Here is a 20,450-nt window from a genome sequence, read left to right as displayed (position 1 = left end):
CATTTTGGGGTATTTTAACCATTTGTCCATGACTCCCAAACCTAGTTCCACATCGGAATCTCTTGTAACTTTAAAAAGATATATAGATTCTAGGTTCCTATCCTGGCTCCCACCCAAGCTTTCTAATCAGAATCTATAGGGGTGGGGTCTCAGAATCTGTAGATTAAGTGAATTTGCAGGGATTCCTACCACTTCCACTTTTGAAACATATCTCTATCCCCATTGCCACTAGCACATGTGAAGGGAGTGGTAGAGTTGGAAAATCACCATTTTGAAATCATAATAATGAAAACTGGTTGGGAGGTTGTGAGCTTAACGAGGCACAAGACATCTGCATGGTCTCAAAGTGCCCTCCCCACAGATTACTTACTAGTTACAAGAGGAAAATAACTACACAGTAGAGAAACCAGACATCACCTTGACTGGGTGATCAAAATTAAAATCACCAGTGAGGGGTAAGGTGGACATCAGTGCCTCCAGATGTGATATCCTGAGAAGGACAACAGTATTCAAAAACGTCAAGTCATGAAAGATAAAGAAAGGATGAGCAACAGTTCCAGATTTTAAAAGACTGGAAAGATATGACAACTAAAGGCAACATGTGATCCTAAACTAGATCCTATACACTCAAGATAAAAAGGGAAAAGGTAGAAAGGGCATTATTAAGACAAATGACAAAACTGGAACATGGACTGTAGATACAAGTATTGTATCAGTGTTAAATTTTTTCAATTTGATAACTGCACTCTGACCATATAAGAGAATCTCCATGTTCTTAGAAAAAGCATACTACTGAATATATGCAATCTACTCTCAAATGGCTTTTTAAAAATTACATAGAGAGAATGGTAAAGCAGATATGGCAAAGTATTAAAAAACTGGTAAACCTGGGCAAATGATATATAGGGGTCTTTTGTACTATTCTTGAAAATTTTCTAGAATCTTAAAATTATTTCAAAATAGTAAGTTAAAAAGAAAAACTTTCCATGACTTCCCACTACTCTTTAAATAAAACCCAGTCTTTGCCATGGTTTTGCATATTGTGGGCCACGCACCCCTCTCCGGGCCTGCATCTAGGCCTCTCCCACGGGCCCTTGAGCACTAAGCTCCAGCCATTCTGCCTCCTGTTAGTTCCTCTAAGGCACCAAGCTCTTACACACAGCAGCATCTAGACACATGCTTTTCCCTAGATCTGAAACACTCTTCCTGCACTCTTCACATGGCTGACTCCAGCGCATCTTTCAAAATGGATATAAGAGAAGATGCAAAAACAGCTTAATGCTAAGAAAAAGCTGGGTAGCAAAATTAAAACTTGGGCTACAGGGGCCCAAGTTCGCACACTCCACTTCGGCAGCCCAGGGCTTCCACGGTTTGGATCCTGGGTGAGGACATGGCACCACTCGTCAGGCCACGGTGAGGTGGCGTCCCACATGCCACAACTAGAAGGACCCACAACTAAAAAATATACAACTATGTACTGGGGGGATTTGGGGGAGAAAAAGAAAAAAAAAAAGAAGAAGATTGGCAACAGTTGTTAGCTCAGGTGCCAATCTTAAAAAAAATTAAAAAAAAAAAACAAACTTGGGCTACATTTTGATATCTACAACCACAACCTGGTCTTAGTGTACTCTGTGTCTGTATTTATCTTGGGATTTTTCTCTTGTTTTTCTGTTTGATGTTCCTAAGGGAGGAATGCATTTGCCTTAAGAGATAAGTGAAAGAATCAATATGAATAACAAAGTACCTCAGTCTTTAGAACACACATGGTTAAGTTCTTCAAATTATCTCTCCATCTAAACAAACTACCTAACACCGCACTAATACACATAAAGAGCACATAACTTTAATCTAGTTGGGGTATAACCATCTATTATTACTGGACTAATCACCCATTTCAGAGCACACCATCTGCCAAAAACATTTAATATTCCTTATTTCAGAAAGTACAGCTTGATGTTGATCAGACCAAACCTTTTCACAAATAAAATTCTTAACATTTGATATTTGTGCATGTCAGCCACTGTCTGGCACATCAGAATGATACATGAATTCTGGAACAAGCAGTTACTGCTCATGAATTCACAGCTATTTCCTCACTTCAGCTGAGGGAAGAGAAGTCTTAAAAAGATTGCCATAATATGAATATGCAGAGGAAAAATTAAAAGCAAAAGCACATGATAAAATTTCAGGGGGAAAATGGCACATTACAAAGCAAATGAGAAAATAAGCTTCTAATAATTTATGAGTCATAAAAATTTAGTTTAGCTATTCTCCCTTGCAACCAAAATACCAGCCAAATATCAGTTCTCTGCCACACTTCCTGTACGGTCAATATTAGAGAATGCTTAAATAACTTAAACATAAGAGTCTTACCGAAAAGTGGAATTCAAGCTAACCCAAATAAAATTCAAACCAAACAAAAGGGGGAGGGGAAAAATAAGCCTTAACTAAAGGATATCTTAATAATGGTAAAAAATAATAATAATAATAACAATGATGATTAGTATAAAAATTGTTCCCAGGGAGAAAAGGGCCTCTAAAGTTTTTGAAAAGAGTTAAATGCCTAAATCAGGTCACAAATGTGTTGCCCTTGGACTGCATCCTGAGAGCAGAAGTGTGTCTGCCTATCCGGTAATTTTAAAAATCTGAATTGTTTTCCAACATTTACTAGTCAGGAGATTTTACATAAAATGTTATTAATATTGAAAGATATGAAGGTCTGGCAACAATGAATCCCCACTGCCTCATTGCAACAACTAGCCAGCAGTTCTCAACCCTACCTGCACTCTGGAAACCACCTAGGAAGCTCTGAAAAAATACCAATGCCTGAGGCTGACCCTCCAGTCATCCTGGGTAGAGCCCAGCCATCTGCTTGTTTAAAAGCTCCTTGGAGGGCTCTAATGTGCAACCAGAGATGAGACTCATGGGCCTGCAGTTTTACCCTTGGCAGATACTCTCCATTTAATCACAGTAGTCAAATGTACTGCACTGTTCTTCCAGTTACTCCCATCCTAAAAGGCACTGGGAGTTGAAACTCCCTTTAAATATTCCTCTCTTAATCTTGTTTAAGCCACAAAACTAAAGAAGGGTGCAGTTCAGCAACATGAACTTTATTAGCTACAAATACTCTACCAGAACATACCTCAAAGCACGGTCAACACACTACCTGTGCATCCAAATCTTGTTAAAATGCAGGTTTCCAGGCCATGCTCCAGACATACATATCACAACTCTGCGGATAATCTCCTAGTGCACTGTAAACATTGAAAACCAGTGTTGTTTTCTAAGAGGGTGCTGAGGGCTCTCTTCCCTTCCTGCTCCTACAACCATCCATTATCTGACCATAAGAACACTAACTTGTCAGGACCATGGAATTATTTCACTGAACAGAGCAAAGAGGTTTAGTCTCTGACATTCTCTCTCTTACATCTGCACTTGGCTTGCTCTCATTAAACTGCTTTTCCTTTAGAATTGCTCCTTGAGTCTACTCTTCGCCTCTCTATTATCCATGATAGACATAGTAAATGAACTTGGTGCCTTCATGCTTTAGGAACATACAAACCTTCTGCCTCCCAAATAGGGAAGAGAGGCAAGGCGACATGATTAAGCCATTTAAGATCCCCCCTAGTCTACCCTAAGGCGTTCCTTGCAGCTCATATGTTGTACCATTAAGCTCCCAGAGGCTCAAGCAATATTTCTCAAATGTGATCCACAAATGACCTATATCTATATCACTGGGCAGCTGGATAAACATGCTGATTCCTGAGTCTCACACGAAACCTACTGAATGAATGAGAATTTCTGGAAAGGGGGCCAGAGAAGCAGCCCTTTTAACAAGCTCCCCAGGTGGTTCTTATGCACAGGAAGTTTGAGAACCACTGAGCCTTAAGTTCAACAAAGAGAATGCCCTCTCTAGAGCTCCTTCAGGAAATTCACAGCAATGAAGGGAAGCCATTGGCTAACATCCTGGATCCTCACATCTCCCTCTCTCTTCACTCCCTAATTGGCAGAACTTATGAAATTCGTTACAAACCCTTTAAAACGATCAGATATTCTGTTTTACTGTAATTCAAATTAATCAGCTATTAGGACAAAAAGAAGTAAGAAATAAACTCCAGTTGTATACTAGCAGAATCCTCAACACCATAAAACACAGATTAGTTTCAAGCCCAGAAAGCTTACAATTGTCATACTATTTCCATTTTAAATTAATCCTACAGCATAACCAGGGAACACCTCTCGGTGGAGTTCTAAGCTTCTCATATCCTTTTGATGCTTTCATACACAGCTCATCAGTTACCTCTCCAAGGCTGGATGTTGCTAACCAACATGTGGGAAAAAAGGCTCTAAAACAGCATGACAATTTTATGCTTGGCTCAGGTAATCATAGCTCTCTTGAGGGGAATGTGCTCTTCAGGCTCACCTCTCCTCTGTTTCTGCCATCCACAATCCCCCTGAAGGAACTTAAGGTTCTTATACACTCGAATACACTCTGCTGATTTATAGTGCCAAACAGCCATTCACATAAGGGCTCTCCATAAATATTAGTGGATTATGCCAACTCAGGTGATTGATTCTGGACCTCTTAATGTGCCACCAATCTAAAGACAAACCTTATAGAGCCAGAATGATTTCAGCTCCTCAAACTAGGCTCCCTATCCAAACCTTGCACATATTGTCTTTTGAAAACACAACTGCAGTTAGAAGAACCAATTACAGGAGAAAATGAATTATAAATAGGAAAACAGGTGAAATATTACAGCTGACTGAGGTCTGGCACTCACACACAGTGAGGACAATTGTGTACGAAAAGGGGAGCAACTCTAATTCTTCTGTATAATAGAAAATTTCCTCATACCATCATCTAAACCAGTGCTTCCTAAACTTTAAAGTGCCTATGAATTACCTGGAAAATCTTACTGGAACGCAGGCTCTGATTCAGGCAGGCCGAGATTCTGCATCCCTAACAAGCTCGCAGGTACTGCTAATGCTGCTCGTGGCTCTGCTACTCCCTAGCATGGTGGGAAACAGCAGCATCACCCGGGAGCTTGTTAGACAAGAATCTTGCACCCACCCAAGACCTAAGCAAAGAGAAGCTGCCACTCAACAAGGTCCCAGGTGATTAGCCCGCACATTAGAGAGCAGCTGACTTACCATCTTGTACTCGCTGTGAATCAGAATCACCTGGGGCCTTTTTAAAACTAAAAATGCCTAGGCCTCACAGCAGAGATTCTGATTGAGCTGGTCTGGGGTATTTGATGGTTCCTATGTTTGTTTTTAAGCACATCCAGGTGATTCTAATGAGCAGCCAGCATTGAGAACCGTTGAATTAAAAACACCCTACCGGGTAGAGGAAAACATGGAGCAACTGCTAAAAGGAGAGGAATTTCTTTCAGGGATGATGAAAATGTCCTAAAATTATTATGGTGATGGTTGCATAATTCTGTAAATACACTAAAAACCATGAAAATTGTATACTTTAAATGGGTCAATCGTATGTTATGTGAACTATATGTCAATAATACTGTTATATAAAAATTAAAAATTTCAGTAACTTTCCTATTTTAAAATAAGTAAATAGCCCCCACTGAACAACAATGAAATGGAATTATTTTCTGTCCTGGATCTCTGGCCCAAGACTCTGAATTTCTTTTAAAAATGAGAAAAAATGGGGGCTGGCCCCGTGGCTGAGTGGTTAAGTTCGCGCGCTCCGCTGCAGGCAGCCCGGTGTTTCGTTGGTTCGAATCCTGGGCGCGGACATGGCACTGCTCATCAGACCACGCTGAGGCAGCGTCCCACATGCCACAACTAGAAGAACCCACAACGAAGAATACACAACTATGTACCGGAGGGCTTTGGGGAGAAAAAGAAAAAAATAAAATCTTTTAAAAAAAAAAAATGAGAAAAAATGCAGATGTTTACATGACTCATTTAGAAACATTAAGATGAGCTCATCTGCTCCTTAGGTTCAATTCTGGTCAAGGTAATGGATGGAGGAGAAACCTGAAATGAAAACTTTGTATCATAAACCACATCGTGTTAAAAAAAAGAAAAGTATACTTATCAATTTGGAAAAGTTTACCCTGCACACCCCAAGTTTCCACAGTATTTTCAAATAAATAATTTTCCTTTTGTGCCACCTACTTAAAAATAAACTGGGTTAACTAAGAAGTTAACAATGAATTCATTAATCCATTGTACTACATTCTTCCAACTTTTCTGTATCTATGAAGACATTCAAAACAGATGTTAAGAAAAATGTATACAGAATGCACATCAGACATTGTTCAAAAAAATTGGCACAAGAAACTCTTGCAAATGTACCATAAAAATAAAAGAGATCATAAATAGCCCTAAAATTTCAGGAAATATCATTGCAATACATGAGCCATTGTTTACTTATTCTCGAAAGGAAAGCACTATAGATATACACAAATAAGAGGTACCACTATGTATTTTGGAGAGACTCTCTCACAGCTTCTGATAGCTGTGGTGTCAAATGCTCAAAACAGCAGGTGCTCTATGCTCAAGCCAATGATGGTTCACAAGTATCTGATTTACTTTCCCTGTTGGATTGCCATAACCTGTGTAAGCCATTTTCCCCTGTGAACCTGTGCCCTTGTTTCTGATCCCATGTTCTCATTCCTATGAAACAGACACATTCTGGATGCATCACTGAACAGAGTCCCTAGGACAATATACACTGATTACATGGCATCTTCTGAGGTCCTCTGCTCCTCTCTTAAGAAATGGCTTTCTGGGATGTTTAAGGCAATAGACAAGGTCACCTTCACAAGTAAGTATGGTACCCTCCCTTGTCCACAACTCCCCCACAAAGAAGCCAATGCATTTTACTATAATTGTTGCTGTGTGTATTTTCCTTTTAAAATAATTCTACCATATTACATTCTATAGATGACAAAGAAAAGGCAAATCAATGCTCCTACCTACTGACCTTGTCCTGGGTGACAACCTTTGGATAGTCTCTTATTACTTCATATAGTGAGGAAGTCTACCCTCCCTCCTAACCTAAACCCCCCTCTGCTTTAAGTACATTTGCTCGATGAACTCTTCAGTTTTCATAGTATTGGAAAGATGGTTATATATCCGAGAGCAAAAGAATGACCTGAATTTTGGGTAACAGATTTCAATTCCAAGGAAGCAACCCTAAATAAAACCCACATTGGTGAAACTCAGCATGTTGTCAACTCTATCTCAATCCTTAGAATCTTTGAAATAGTAACCTCCTGAGAGGTCAAGACCCAAAATCACTGTTGAATTAAATAATTAATTCTTAATGGATTAGCATCTCTCAGTTCCTAACTTAGTCAACAATTCACACACACAAAAACTTTTAAAGAAAGGAGCAAAGGCTTACCTAATATTATATATATCCTGAATATTCTTCTCCCCACCCTGTCCTTCCTTAAGAGCTTGTATTTGTAATAATTTCATAATGGCTTTTATCAAGCCATGTGTATTCCTGTAAAGAAATATAACAACATGTTAAGTGTTATAGACATAAAGTAAATATTCTAATCAGGCACTTAATCCTGCCATTTTTAAATAATTGGAACACTCACCACCCATACTGCACAGTAGCCACCTACATGCACCCAGCTGTTTCTACAGCACAGCCAAGAAGAGGCCTACAAGTGGACAGCTCCCAACCAACACGTTTAAAGGAGGAGAAGCAGAGCTGAAGAATCAAACCACCAACCTTTCAACCACCTCCCTACACACACTTGGGGGAAAATCAATCAGAAAGAAACAAACATTAGCCCACAAAATTGCAGGCAGTGACCACATCAGTGACCCATACTGAATAATCAAGTCCTTCATTTACAAATATTAGCAGAACATGAATAATAACCAGACATATGAAATGGATCAGCCATTCAAAAGAGTCGGTCAGGGGACCAATCAAAACAAATAACCCCCATTAAAACAAAGTTAATGGGAGTGGGGAGTAGAACGTCAAATTTTTTCCTTATTCTCTGTAAGAGGTAGGAGGACAATATATCAAAAAGAAGAACAGCCTGCTCTTTTCATTTTTTCCCCTAGTTATTAAATTTTTGTTAGGAGATTTTTTCCAGTTTTACTGAGGGAAAATTGACAAATACTGTTGCAATATATTTAAAATATACAACATGAATATGCATACATTGTGAAATAATGGCCATAATCAAGTTAATTAATACATCCATGACCTCATATGGTTACTTTTTTTTTATTGCAATAGCCAAGAAAGAACCACAGTGATGCCAGTGAAGTAGGACTCTTGCCTCTCTTCCTCTAACCCTGTCCCCTACCCAATCGTGGGGCACGTAGAAAACAGGGGAAGCAGGCAGAGGACAGCAAAGGAGGCATCAGTGGTCCCCCTGACATTGCAGGTTCCCAGTCAACTCACATTCCCCCAATTTATGACAATACCTGTTTCCAGTCCTTTATTGATTTTATATTTTAATTTAATTACTTTGGAATATATTTGGTATATAGTTAAATAATTGTCCTGGTATCATTTATTGAATAATGATTTTTTTGTGTGTGTGTGAGAATGCTTAAGATCTACTCTCATAGAACACTTCAACTGTACAATACAGTATTGTTAACTATAGTCAACATGCTGTACATTAGATTCTAAGAACTTACTCATCTTATAACTGGAAGTTTGTACCCTTTGACCAACCTCTCTCCATTTCCTCTACCCCTCCAGCCCCGGCCAGAACTACCATTTTATTCTCAGTTTCTATGAGTTTGACTTTTTTTTTTTTTAGATTCCACATATAAGTGATTCCATACAGTATTCATCTTTCTCTGTCTGGCCTATTTCACTAGCATAATGCCCCCAGCTTCATCCATGTTGTCACAAATTAGCCTTTTTAAATAAAGATCTCCCTGGGAACTAGAAAGAAATCTTAGAAATTTTTGAAAAAACTGTTAGAGGCCAGCCCCATGGCCAAATGGTTAAGTTCACGCACTCCAATTTGGCAGCCCAGGGTTTCACTGGTTCAAATCCTGGGCGCGGACATGGCACCGCTCATCAAGCCACGCTGAGGGGTCATCCCACATGCCACAACTAGAAGGACCCACAACTGAAAATACACAGCTAGGTACTGGGGGGCTTTGGGGAGAAAAAGGAAAAATAAAATCTTTAAAAAATAATTGTTAAATGCAAAAAAGTAATTATTTTTTAGTCATGGTTGTTAACATTTAGGAGCACCTATTGTAAGCTAAGTGTTTAACATGTATTATATCATTTACTATCCAGAATACAGCAGGTTACAAATCACTGTTAACTTTGTTTTGGGGCTAGGACAAGACTTGGACTTTACATTGGTACCATTTGGTACAATTATGTCAGGCGTTATTGAGTATACTCTTTGATGGCATTTAAAGTTTTCCAACTGACAAGAGGTTTGGCCACAGTGTCCACCATGTTAACCAATAGCCATACGTGGCTACTGAGCACTTATAATGTGGCTGATCCAAACTGAGATGCGCTGTAAGAATAAAATACACGCTGGATTTAAAAGACTTAAGACACAAAAAAGAATGGAAAATATCAAGTATATGTTTTATATTGGTTACATGTTGAAATAATATTTTTGATAAATGGAGTTACATAAAATACATTATTAAAATTAATGTCATCTGTTTGTTTTTACTTTTTAATGTGGCTACTAGAAGATTTTGAATTACATATGTGGCTCACATTATATTTCTGTTTCACAGCACTACTGGAGACACTCATATGGTTTAGTTTGGTTTCTCTTGTAGTTGAAGCATTTTCCACAATCTTTACAACAGTACGTTTTCTCTTTCATATGGATCGTCTTATGACCATGCCATGTAGACCTGGGAATGAATCTTTTGTAACAGATACCACATGTGTGGGTTCTCTCCTGTGTGGATCCTCCGATGAACACAGAGGTCTCAACACTGCATGAAGCTTTCCCCTAAGATTCTCTCTCCCGTGTGTATTCTGTTATGGATGTCAAACAGATTTAGCTTTTCTGGCACACCCTACATTGGTATGGTGTCAATTCCACAGTACTTTATTTTGACCAACAATATGGTCGGTTAATCTCATTGTGACTCAATAAAAATTAAAGAGTAAATTTTTTAAAAATTGGAATGAAGGGCCAGCCCAGTGGCACAGCAGTTAAATTCATGTGCTCTGCTTCAGTGGCCCAGGGTTCACTGGTTTGGATCCCGGGTGTGGACTCACGAATCACTAATCAAGCCATGTGGTGGCAGGCGTCCCACATATAAAGTAGAGGAAGATGGGCAAGGGTATTAGCTCCAGGCCAATCTTCCTCAGCAAAAAGAGGAGGACTGGTGGTGGATGTTAGCTAAGGGCTAATCTTCGTCAAAAAAAAAAAAAAGTAAAGTAAATAAATTTAAAAAACAAATAAAAAATTGGAATGAACTGTAGTTGTCTTAATAAGATCTGCTGCATGGCATCTCTTGGAGCCCTCTTTGGAATAGAGGTATTGGCTTGTTTTCTTCCTTTGGGACTGCTCAGATTCTTCTGAGAACCTTCTCTATTGATACTGAGTTTCTAGAATCCTCTTCCTCTGAAGCTTAGGAAGAAGACATCTCAACATCCAAACTTTCACAATAAATTCCTGCTTTGCAATTCTTCACACCATTCACTTTTATAGACTCAGAACCATTCTGTAGCTGAGGAGCCTAGACTTTAAGGAATGGTATCTTCCAGTATATCCTCCAGCTCTTCACAATTCTTCACACTTTCCTTTACAAAGACCTGGAGATAGAAATCACAACTGTTCTATAGCCAATTTATCAAGAATCTAGTCCTACGTGTGAATGTCCGGCCTCAGTCATAGAGAGCAGTTTACAGAGGCTCCTCAGAGCTTCAGTGAGACCTGACTTCTCCAAATATATAAATTCACCAAGGCTAACTCAACAGTCCTCAGGGTTGCAGGCTTGCTTTTTGAAAGTTATTTCCTCAAGATGATACAAACCCCTAAGGCTCTGACCCAGGCCTGTGCTTCCATGTTAAACAAGACCATGAAATCTCAGGTCTGTAGCTATATTTAGTGGATAAATTCTCATCATCACTGAATAAGCAGTTCCTAGATTTCAGTATCTAACCCAGACTTATCATGGGGGGGGGGGGGGGGCGTCTCCTCTGGTTTGCCTTGGTGAGAGGGTCAGTCTCTACATGTTCAGAAGCCTCCTTGTCTTCCAGCCTTCAACGTTTATGCAACTGGAAATCAGCTCTAACGTCTGATTTAAGCTAAAGTGACTCCATTTATATACAGCTGGAGAAAGTCCAGGACTCACCGAGTAACAACATAAGCCCACTCCCTGGGCCTAACGATTAGTTCAAATGGTACTCATTTTAGATGATCAGTGTTGATTGAATTTGTGACTGAATTTCTTTCAAGAAATATGGATTCATTAAATAATCCTTTTTTGCACGTGAAACTACATTGGTTTCCCATATGTAATGATTTATTTGTCACGACTAGTTTTGGAGAGGACAGATAACAGACCTACGACTTTTAACCAATTTGGGTCACTCGCCCCTTTATGAAAGCAGCAGAATCACAAAGAAAAGCACATCCATTGTATCTGCACTGAATTCCAGGGAGTTCACAGAACCACTGAGGCTGATAAATGATGTCCAGTTTTTTAACCTTAAGTTAGGTCTTGCTTGGTCTTATTTATGGATCCAGATTTTACTGTGTGGATAACTGAGTCTGTACTATATTTTTAGCAAGAGTGTAGCATGAATAGATAATTTCTGAAAGATGATAGCATTAATCGAATCACATACAGATCCATGCAAACAGTAACACATTTGCCGTAAATTCAACTGAATAATTATTTAAATATTTCACGTGGGTTGAGAGAAATGGTTTCAGATTAATTTTTACTTAAATCCTTGCTTTAATTCTAATTAGCTAGGGAACAAGAGGCAAACCACTTAACGCCTGGGAGCCTCAACATCCTCATCTGTGCAACCTAGAATCACGATAACAAGCCCAGTTCTTGTGTTGTTTTAAAGAATAAATAAGAGTATGTCAGTGAAGTATCTGGTTATTTTTTCAAAAAGTTGTGAGAATCTAATACACGTAACTATACTATAAAGATTACAACTTTTTTTACTCTTTACAAATGAGGCTATGCAAATACAAGACTTAGAGTTAATGAACGATGAAGCCTCAAGTGTGCCTAAAACTAACTCTATACCCACCCTAACTCCTAATATTTTCCACCTTTCCTGACAAAACTCTTTTTCTTGTTTTCAAGCCATTGTTACTCTGCATCTGAGATCTACTTTTATAAAATTAATATTTTTTATTGAATTCTGTATGATTGCAGAAAGAGGTTTAATAGTTTCAATAGTGCTGAAAATCAAAGTAATGAATTAGAAGAAAACATAACTACTGGAGAAGCAAAAGTTCAAAGATAGGGTAAAAGAAAATCTCACTGGACTTAAGTCTTCAAATTGAAAGGGCTACAAAGTGCTAGGCAAGATAGCTAAAAACATTGATTGCAGACATTTCTCAACTCTAAAGATAAAAAGAAAATCCTATGAAAAAGAAAATCCTTCTAGATTTTGTAAAATGAAAGCTATAAAATAAAGACCATTAGACGGACATCATTTCTAATTTGGCATCAGAATTCTCATTCGTAACAGTCAATGAAACAAAGTATATGGAATTATACAACTTAATAAACCTACCCCCCCCAAAAGACTGAGATGAATGTATGAAGACAAAAGAAATATCTTCAGACATAATATTCTGAAAATTTTTCCTAAAGAAGTTCTCCAGTTAAAAGATAATGCATGATGACTGCACAGCTTTGTAAATATACTAAAAACTACTGAGTTGTATACTTTAAAAGGGTGATTTTATAATATGTGAATTATGTATCAATAAAGCTATTATTTTTTTAAGATAAAGCATAAGAGAGAATTGAAGAAATAAAAGATGTAGACTACAAAGAACTTTGATCAGAAAGAATACCAGAAGAACTTACAATCAAGTCTTTAATATTTTTCAAATATGGCTATAAAGCAAGGGCCAGCCCAGTGGTGCAGCAGTTAAGTGTGCACGTTCCGCTTTGGCAGCCTGGGGTTCGCCTGTTCAAATCCCAGGTGCAGACCTATGTAAGGCTGTGGAAGGCATCCCACTTATAAAGCAGGGGAAGATGCACACAGATGTCAGCTCAGGGCCAGTCTTCCTCAGCAAAAAAAAAAGAGGATTGGCAGCAGATGTTAGCTCAGGACTAATTCTCCTCAAAAAAAAAAAAAAAGATTAAAGCAATTGTTAAGAGAGGATTTGATGGAGAAATGTGAAAAAAGAACCAAAAAAAGACAATCTGTATCTAAAATTCCAGATAGTTCTAGCAAAGTTAGTGGGGAGGGTTTTCAGGGGAGACAAAACATAAAGTTAATATAAGAGATAGTCTGAGATGAAATATTTACAACACATATGACAAAGGATTAATATCCATAAAACAAGAAAAGCAACAAAATCAGGCAAATCATATAATAGAAAAATGAGCAGAGAATATAGATAAGCAAATCACAGAAGAATTAAGATTCATGATAACAGGTGTCGATGAGTGAATGAGGACATAAGCACTTCCATGTTGAACATACACTGGTTAAGCCTTTATGGAGAGCAATTTGGCAATATCCATAAAAATTTTAAATGCACATACCCTTTTTCCCATAAACTCTGCTACTAAGAACCCAGCCTATAGAAATGCCCTTACATATACCCAGAATAAAATATTACACTCTATTTGTTATCTTTAAAAAAAATGGAAGAAATGGGCCGGCCCCATAGCCGAGTGGTTAAGTTCGCGCACTCCGCTGCAGCAGCCCAGAGTTTCGCCAGTTCGGATCCTGGGTGCAGACATGGCCATGTACAGGTGGCATCGCACATGCCACAACCAGAAGGACCCACAACTAAAAATATACAACTATGTACTGGGGGGCTTTGGGAGAAAAAGGAAAAGATAAAATCTTTAAAAAAAAAAAAAAAAGGAAGAAAAAGACGTATGTTTATCCACAGAGAAAGAGTTAAAATATGATATACCCACATTGTAAATACTCTGCGGCCATTCACAAGGATGTAAACAGATCTATGGAAAGATGTCCAACACATATTAAGTGGAAAAAAGCAAGTTTTAGAACAATAAACATATAAATAGAATATCCAATTTTAAAACACTTAATGTATGCATTCATAGATACTTTTTTATACATCTAGAAATGGGACTCCAATTTCACTGCAATTAGCTGGTCCCTGATTCTGTGCGTCTGGATCTGATTTCAGATCACCCAAGCTTTCTCTCTATTCCAGAGGGAACCAAGACTAAGACTGGGAGGAACCTCTGAGACACCCTGCAGCCCTGAGCATTTCCAGCACTGCCACTTCCTAGTTTTCTTCAGGGCCCAATGAGAAAGTGAATTTTAAAAAAACAAGAAAAGAAAGAGAAGATAATAAAAAGGAAAAGTTTTACCACTTTCTGCTTTCATTATCTACAAGTGCCATTGTTTGAGTTTTCAAAAAAGTACACCCTACTTTCATTTTCTATTAGTGAAAAAAGGAAAAAAAGGTTTGTAATCTCAAAGTGAGGAAGGAGTCTCTGAACATAAATAGAAGATTAAATCTGATCTCCTAGATAAACAGCATGAGCATAAATTTAAATAAACAATGAAATAGCCAGTGTCGTTTATTCAGAACCTGTCTTCAGCCACAGTTTAGCACAGACACAAAAATGTGTCAGAGAAAGAAGACTTCTGAGGAACATTTTTGGGAACTGGAATTAGCCCTTTGACAAGCAGGCTGTCTGTGTTTGAGGTACACAGATACACAGAAGAGTTATTTCACAAATTAAGGTAAAGACTTTAATCAGGGCAGAAAAGATCTGATTAGATATTATGACACTTATTCACAGTATAATGTGTTCAGGGGATATCATTTCCAAAAATGGCATATCCAGCTGCCTACTAAACATTCCCACTGCGATGTCTGAATTGTGCCTCAAATTCAAAATGTCCAAAACCAAATTCAGGTTCTTCCCACACACCTGGTCTTCTAATGTTCCCTATCTACCTGTCAGGCAAGCCAGAAATCAGGGAGTCACCTTTGACATATCCCTTTCAGTTATCCTCATATGCAATCCACCTCAAATGCTTCACCCCCTAACTATCTCACAAATCCATTTACTACCCTCCATCTCTGGTGCAAGCAATCAACATCCCTCCCCTGAACTCCAGTAACAGCCACCTAAATTCATCACATAGATATCTACCTATCCCAAACCCAACACTTAATGTTATCTTCATATCACAGCCAGAGTAGGAATGTTTTTCTTCTTTTTGCTAAGGAAGATTCACTCTGAGCTAACATCTGTTACTAATCTTCCTCTTTTTTTTTTCTCCTCAAAGCCCCAGTACATAGTTGTATGTTCTAGTTGTAAGTCCTTCTAGTTCTTCTATGTGAACCACCACCACAGCATGGCTATTGAAGGACGAGTGGTGTGGTTCTGTGCCCGGGAATCGAACCCAAGCCACAAAAGTGGAGCATGCTGAACTTTAACCCCTAGGCCATCAGGGCTGGCTCCAGAATAGGAATTTTTGAAACCACTGATAGTCACTAGATAAGACACTTCAATAAATTCCCTCTGCACTTCACATCTTCAAGATCAGCCATCATGACCTACACCGTCTGGTCCCTACCTACCTTCCCAGCTTCATCTCAAACTTCTCTCCTTGTTCCTGGCATTCTTTCAGGCCTTCCTACTGGCCATCTTCCCTCCCACTACAGGGAGCTGGCACACGCATTTCCTATAAGCGGAAAGTTCTGCCCTCTCCTATTTGCCTAGATAAGTTCTATTCATTCTTCAGTATTATCTTAGGTGTTACTTTGTCAGGAAAGCCTCCCTTAACCTCCATGATGAGGTCAGACTCCCATATTAAAGGCACTCCCAGTACAGTGGACTTTGTCTGAATGTATTTAATATATAATTGGGCAACTAAGATTATGGCAATCTCTCCCTCTAAACCAAAAGCATCGCAATTGCAACAACTATGTGTGCTTTCTTCACTGAGATATCACAGCACCCAGCACAGGGATAAGGAGATATTCAAGAAATACGTTTCACTAGTAGATGGATAGATGGATAGAAGACAGCTAGGTACTGTCTATGTCTCACTTAGCCACAGAGGTGACCTCTGAAGGTAATTTCTGGTTCTATAATTACATGATTTTACATATGCAGATTGAAATTATAGTATCTGATATCCTTATTATTAAATTTGTCATTTAGTTTATTAATAAATAAACTAATATGAGTGGTATTACGAGTTGTGGTTATAGGCCTTTCATTTCAGGTATTGCACGTTTAGCAAACAAGGGATTTGCAAACACTGGGAAGATAAAATTAATATAATACCCTTTATATTATTAGGCAATGAAATAAGCCTGTTGGGGGAAGGGAGGCAGGTGTTTTATATTGGAGCTTTTTTTTTAAATACATCTTAATCCATGTACTTACAACATTAAAACCAACTTAAGACTCCTGATAGAATAAGTAAAGTAAAAGACAAATATTCAGCCTGGTAAATAGAGATTGAACTACTGTGTTGAAGACTGCCCACCACGCAGCCAAATTCACCACACTGCAAATTAACTCCTAAGAGAGTTCTAGCACTATTAGATGGTTATCAGAGCAGATGCAAGAAGTCCCCTTTGGAAGATGCTATTTTCTTTCACTCTCCTCCTTCTGAATTCATTTGTTATATATGAAAATCATTACCCCGCCATAGGACTTGAACTTTACTTAAATTTCTCTCTCTCTCTCTAGCTGCTTCTAAAAAGTGGGCCCAAAATAGACTCTCAAAAATGAATTTTAAAAAAGAGGGAAGAGGGGGCTGGTCTGGGGACGTAATGGTCAAGTTCGCATGCTCTGCTTCGGTGGCCCAGGGTTCACCGGTTCAGACCCCAGCTGCGAACCTACACACCACATACCAAGCCATGCTGTGGCAGGCATCCCACATATAAAATAGAGGAAGATGGGCACAGATGTTAGCTCAGGGCCAATCTTATTCAGCAAAAAGAGGAGGATTGGTGGCAGATGTTAGCGCAGGGCCACTCTTCCTCAAAAAAAATAAAGTAAAATTAAAAAAAGAGGAAAGAGGACTGAAATACATCAATTATGGTTAAATCCATGAGCTCACTATATTTCTCTACAAAATAAAATCTAACTGGTCAACACTGAAGTATGCTAAAAAAAAAGAAAAAAACATTACTTTGAAGTTTAGTAAATAAACAGAAAGAATCATGTATATATCCTGTCTTTCCTATTCAAACTGTACTACTGGGCAAACCAAACAGTAGATATGGGGAAGGTTCTCTTTATAGCAGTATTTCATGTAATAACTGAAAAAAATGATAGAATTAGAATATCACCATTTTGAAACTCCTAAGGAATTAATGGACCTAGCCATCAAGCATCAACAGCTAACATCAAGAAAAAAGAAAACCCTCAGACATTACGTCCCTCCTATGAAGAACACATTACACCTATGAAGAAGTCTTCTCTGCTCTGACATCTGCACCCAACAACAACAACTGAACCTAAATCTCATGAAATTTCTAGAAAAAACTTTCAATTTACAGAAAATACAGGGAAATAAGTTAAAGCACACCACAGAGATGCCATCAGCAAAACCCACATTGTGGGAATCATTGCAAACAACCAAATCTCTTCAACAAACAGTAAGAAGGAGAGAAAGAGACAGAGACAGGGAGATGGACAAATGTGAGGGGAGATCTTACAGGTTAAAAGGGAGATAAAAAACATAAGGACCAACTCTTATTTGGATGATCGTTCAAATTGTAAAAAAAAAAAAAAAAAAATTATGAGGTAATGAGATGTCTGAAGACTAACTGGACATTTAAAAAAAATGATACACACACACGTACATCCAGGTGTAATAATGACATTACTGCTATGTTTTTGAAAAAGACTTACGTACTTAAATATCTACAGAAGAAGTTATGCAATGTCTGGGATTTACTCCAAAAGAATATGAGCAGGATGGAAGTGGATGGGATTATGGAGGAAACGGGACTAGCCCTGGGTTAAATGGTTGTTGGGCTGAGTGACAGGAATATGAGGGTTCATAACACTATTCTACTTACTTATAGAATTCTCCAGAAAAAGTTTTAAAAGTCATAGGAAGAGTTCCTCTTTGTAACACCTATTTTTTCCAAAATTTTCTTGGTTATTTTTGTGTGTCACATTCCAAGTTAGTTTCCTTTCTTACCTCCCTTCCCCTGAAAACCAAGGCAGGGGTTGTTGCTATCATTACTGCTGTTTGGAGAGAGAATTTACAGGTTCAAAAAAATATTCCAGAGGATTATGATGATGGAAAACCTGGTGGCATCTTGCCGTCATAGTAAAACAATTAGTTATCTTTGACAATAACGCTCCAACTACTCAATCTCTCCTCCCTCTATCCCTGTCAGAGCAACACAGATCTACTATCAGTCACTTACACTTAAGCACAATTGTGTTTCAAACCTAGAGCTGGGCTGAGAGGCTGAGAGATATTTCCAAGTCATGGCTTTCCCCCAGGTACAATCCCAGTACAGAAGACTCTTTGGGAATAATGTCCCGATCTCCTTTCTGTTTTGGGAATTACCATTCCTTCCCCATTCATATGGTTACTCTAGAAGGGATCCTAGCATACATATGTTCACATAACGAAGACACAGCCTGTAGAGGATTAGATTATGTCTCCCAAAAGATACATCTAAGTCCTAACCCCTGGTACCTGTGAGTGTGACTTTTTGGAAAGACGGCCTTTGCAAATATAATTTAAGGGATCCCGAGATGAGATCATCCTGATTAGGCCTTAAAACCAATGACTGGCATCCTCATAAGAGACAGGAGAGGAGGATTTGAGACACAGAGACACACATAGAGGAAGAACATGAAAAGAAAGAGGCAGAGATTGAAATTATACAACCACAAGCCGAGGAACACAAAGGGTTGGCGGCAGTCGTCAGAAGCTAGGAGAGAGGCATAACATGGACCCTCCCGGTCTCCAGAAGAAATCAGTCCTGCTGACACTGCGGTTTAGACTTCTGGCCTCCAGAATTGGGAAATAAGAAATTCCTGTTGTCTTAAGTCACCAAGTTTGTGGCCATTTGTTACAGCAGCCCTAGAAAACTAATACTGAGTCCCTGGTAGGGCAGACTCACACATGCTGGGTCTTACCCTTGGAAAGCTGTAACTGTGGCCAAGAAATTCCAGTCTCAGACTGGCTGTCTATTATACATGAAAGATGTTAACCCAGGTGCCCTGTGAACCAGGAAACAGAGAAAGTCAGTCTGCAGAAAGAGAGGAAAAACACACAGCCTGTATCCAAAGTGTTTCTGAGTTCTAGGTATATCCCTGTTCTTGGGTTCCATGAGACAAGCTGTTTATCAAAAAAACAAAAATCACCCTTTAATGCTCCAACTAGTCCAAGTGAGTTTCTGTAACTTGTAGCCCAAAGAATCCTAACACACTCAGGAACCTGCAGTCAAAAGCCCTTCAGTAAAAATCACCTGGAGTAAGTCCTCCCTTGAGTGGGTGCCAGGAAAAGTGGAACTGACTCAAGAACCCTCATAAGAGAGAGCAAAGGAAACTTCAGGCTTGAGCTACAAGTGCAGCAGCAAGACAAAATGCAAAATAGAGCCTCAGTTTTCACTGGGTATAAAGCCAAGACCTACATCTTACCATGAGAGGGAGTATGGGTCAATAATGATGTTGAATATTCCCAAAAAAAAGGAAAAGAAAAAATTTTGGTCAAGCTGTACAAACTATACTATTAAAACCATCCCCTCAAATGGCTTTTCACTAGGTAAAAATAGCAGAATTATTATTGTGCATATGAATAACATGTATCAGTTTTCCTTTGTTTGGCGTTTATTTGATTACAACATTAAACACTGCTCATGTATGGTCAATCTCCTTCTGGAAAGACTACAATTAATGCTTGGTTCTTTGTTTTTGAAATATTCCAAATATGAAGTCCAAGGAAGTACCCAGACTAATTTTTTGACCAGGGATCAGAATAACAATGTTTTGAGTTGAAGAGAATGACACAAATATCCCAAAAGGGGACATCTCTAGGTATCACGGGAAAAATAGTACAAATGTGACCGAGTCCCTTTTTAACTGGAAAGGATAATTAGTCAGCCTTAAGCACAGCAAGTCACCAGCAAATAAGAGAATGTTAAATACTAGATTAATTATGAAATCATCTCTAAATCTGTTATAAAATTATATGAGAAATGAGAGAGAGAGGGAGAGACAAAGAGAGCCAGGAAGAGAGGGAAGAAATAAAAAAACAGTTCTGGGGAACCCATGCTTGAATAAATGACAAAAGTAATGCTTCT

General features: G+C 38.6%; 1 protein-coding gene across 10 annotated transcripts in view; it reads right to left on the bottom strand.

Moving 5' to 3' along the window:
• FOCAD (focadhesin) overlaps window positions 1-20,450 on the bottom strand; it is a 270,485-nt gene that overhangs the window by 211,443 nt on the left and 38,592 nt on the right. For 7 of the 10 annotated variants that reach the window (XR_011531312.1, XR_011531311.1, XM_070589692.1 and 4 more), the window contains exon 5: window positions 7,379-7,483. The exons of the other annotated variants lie outside the window; for them this stretch is intronic. Coding sequence is in view for 4 of the 7 variants with exons in the window: in XM_070589692.1 (XP_070445793.1) it covers window positions 7,379-7,483 (105 nt within the window). In the remaining 3 variants the exon portion in view is untranslated. The remainder of the gene's footprint in view (window positions 1-7,378; window positions 7,484-20,450) is intronic. 10 annotated transcript variants of the gene reach the window in all.

The sequence above is a fragment of the Equus przewalskii genome, chromosome 22, assembly GCF_037783145.1.
Source record: "Equus przewalskii isolate Varuska chromosome 22, EquPr2, whole genome shotgun sequence".
NCBI classification, from domain to species: domain Eukaryota; kingdom Metazoa; phylum Chordata; class Mammalia; order Perissodactyla; family Equidae; genus Equus; species Equus przewalskii.
This window is presented reverse-complemented; position numbering and strand designations above follow the sequence as displayed.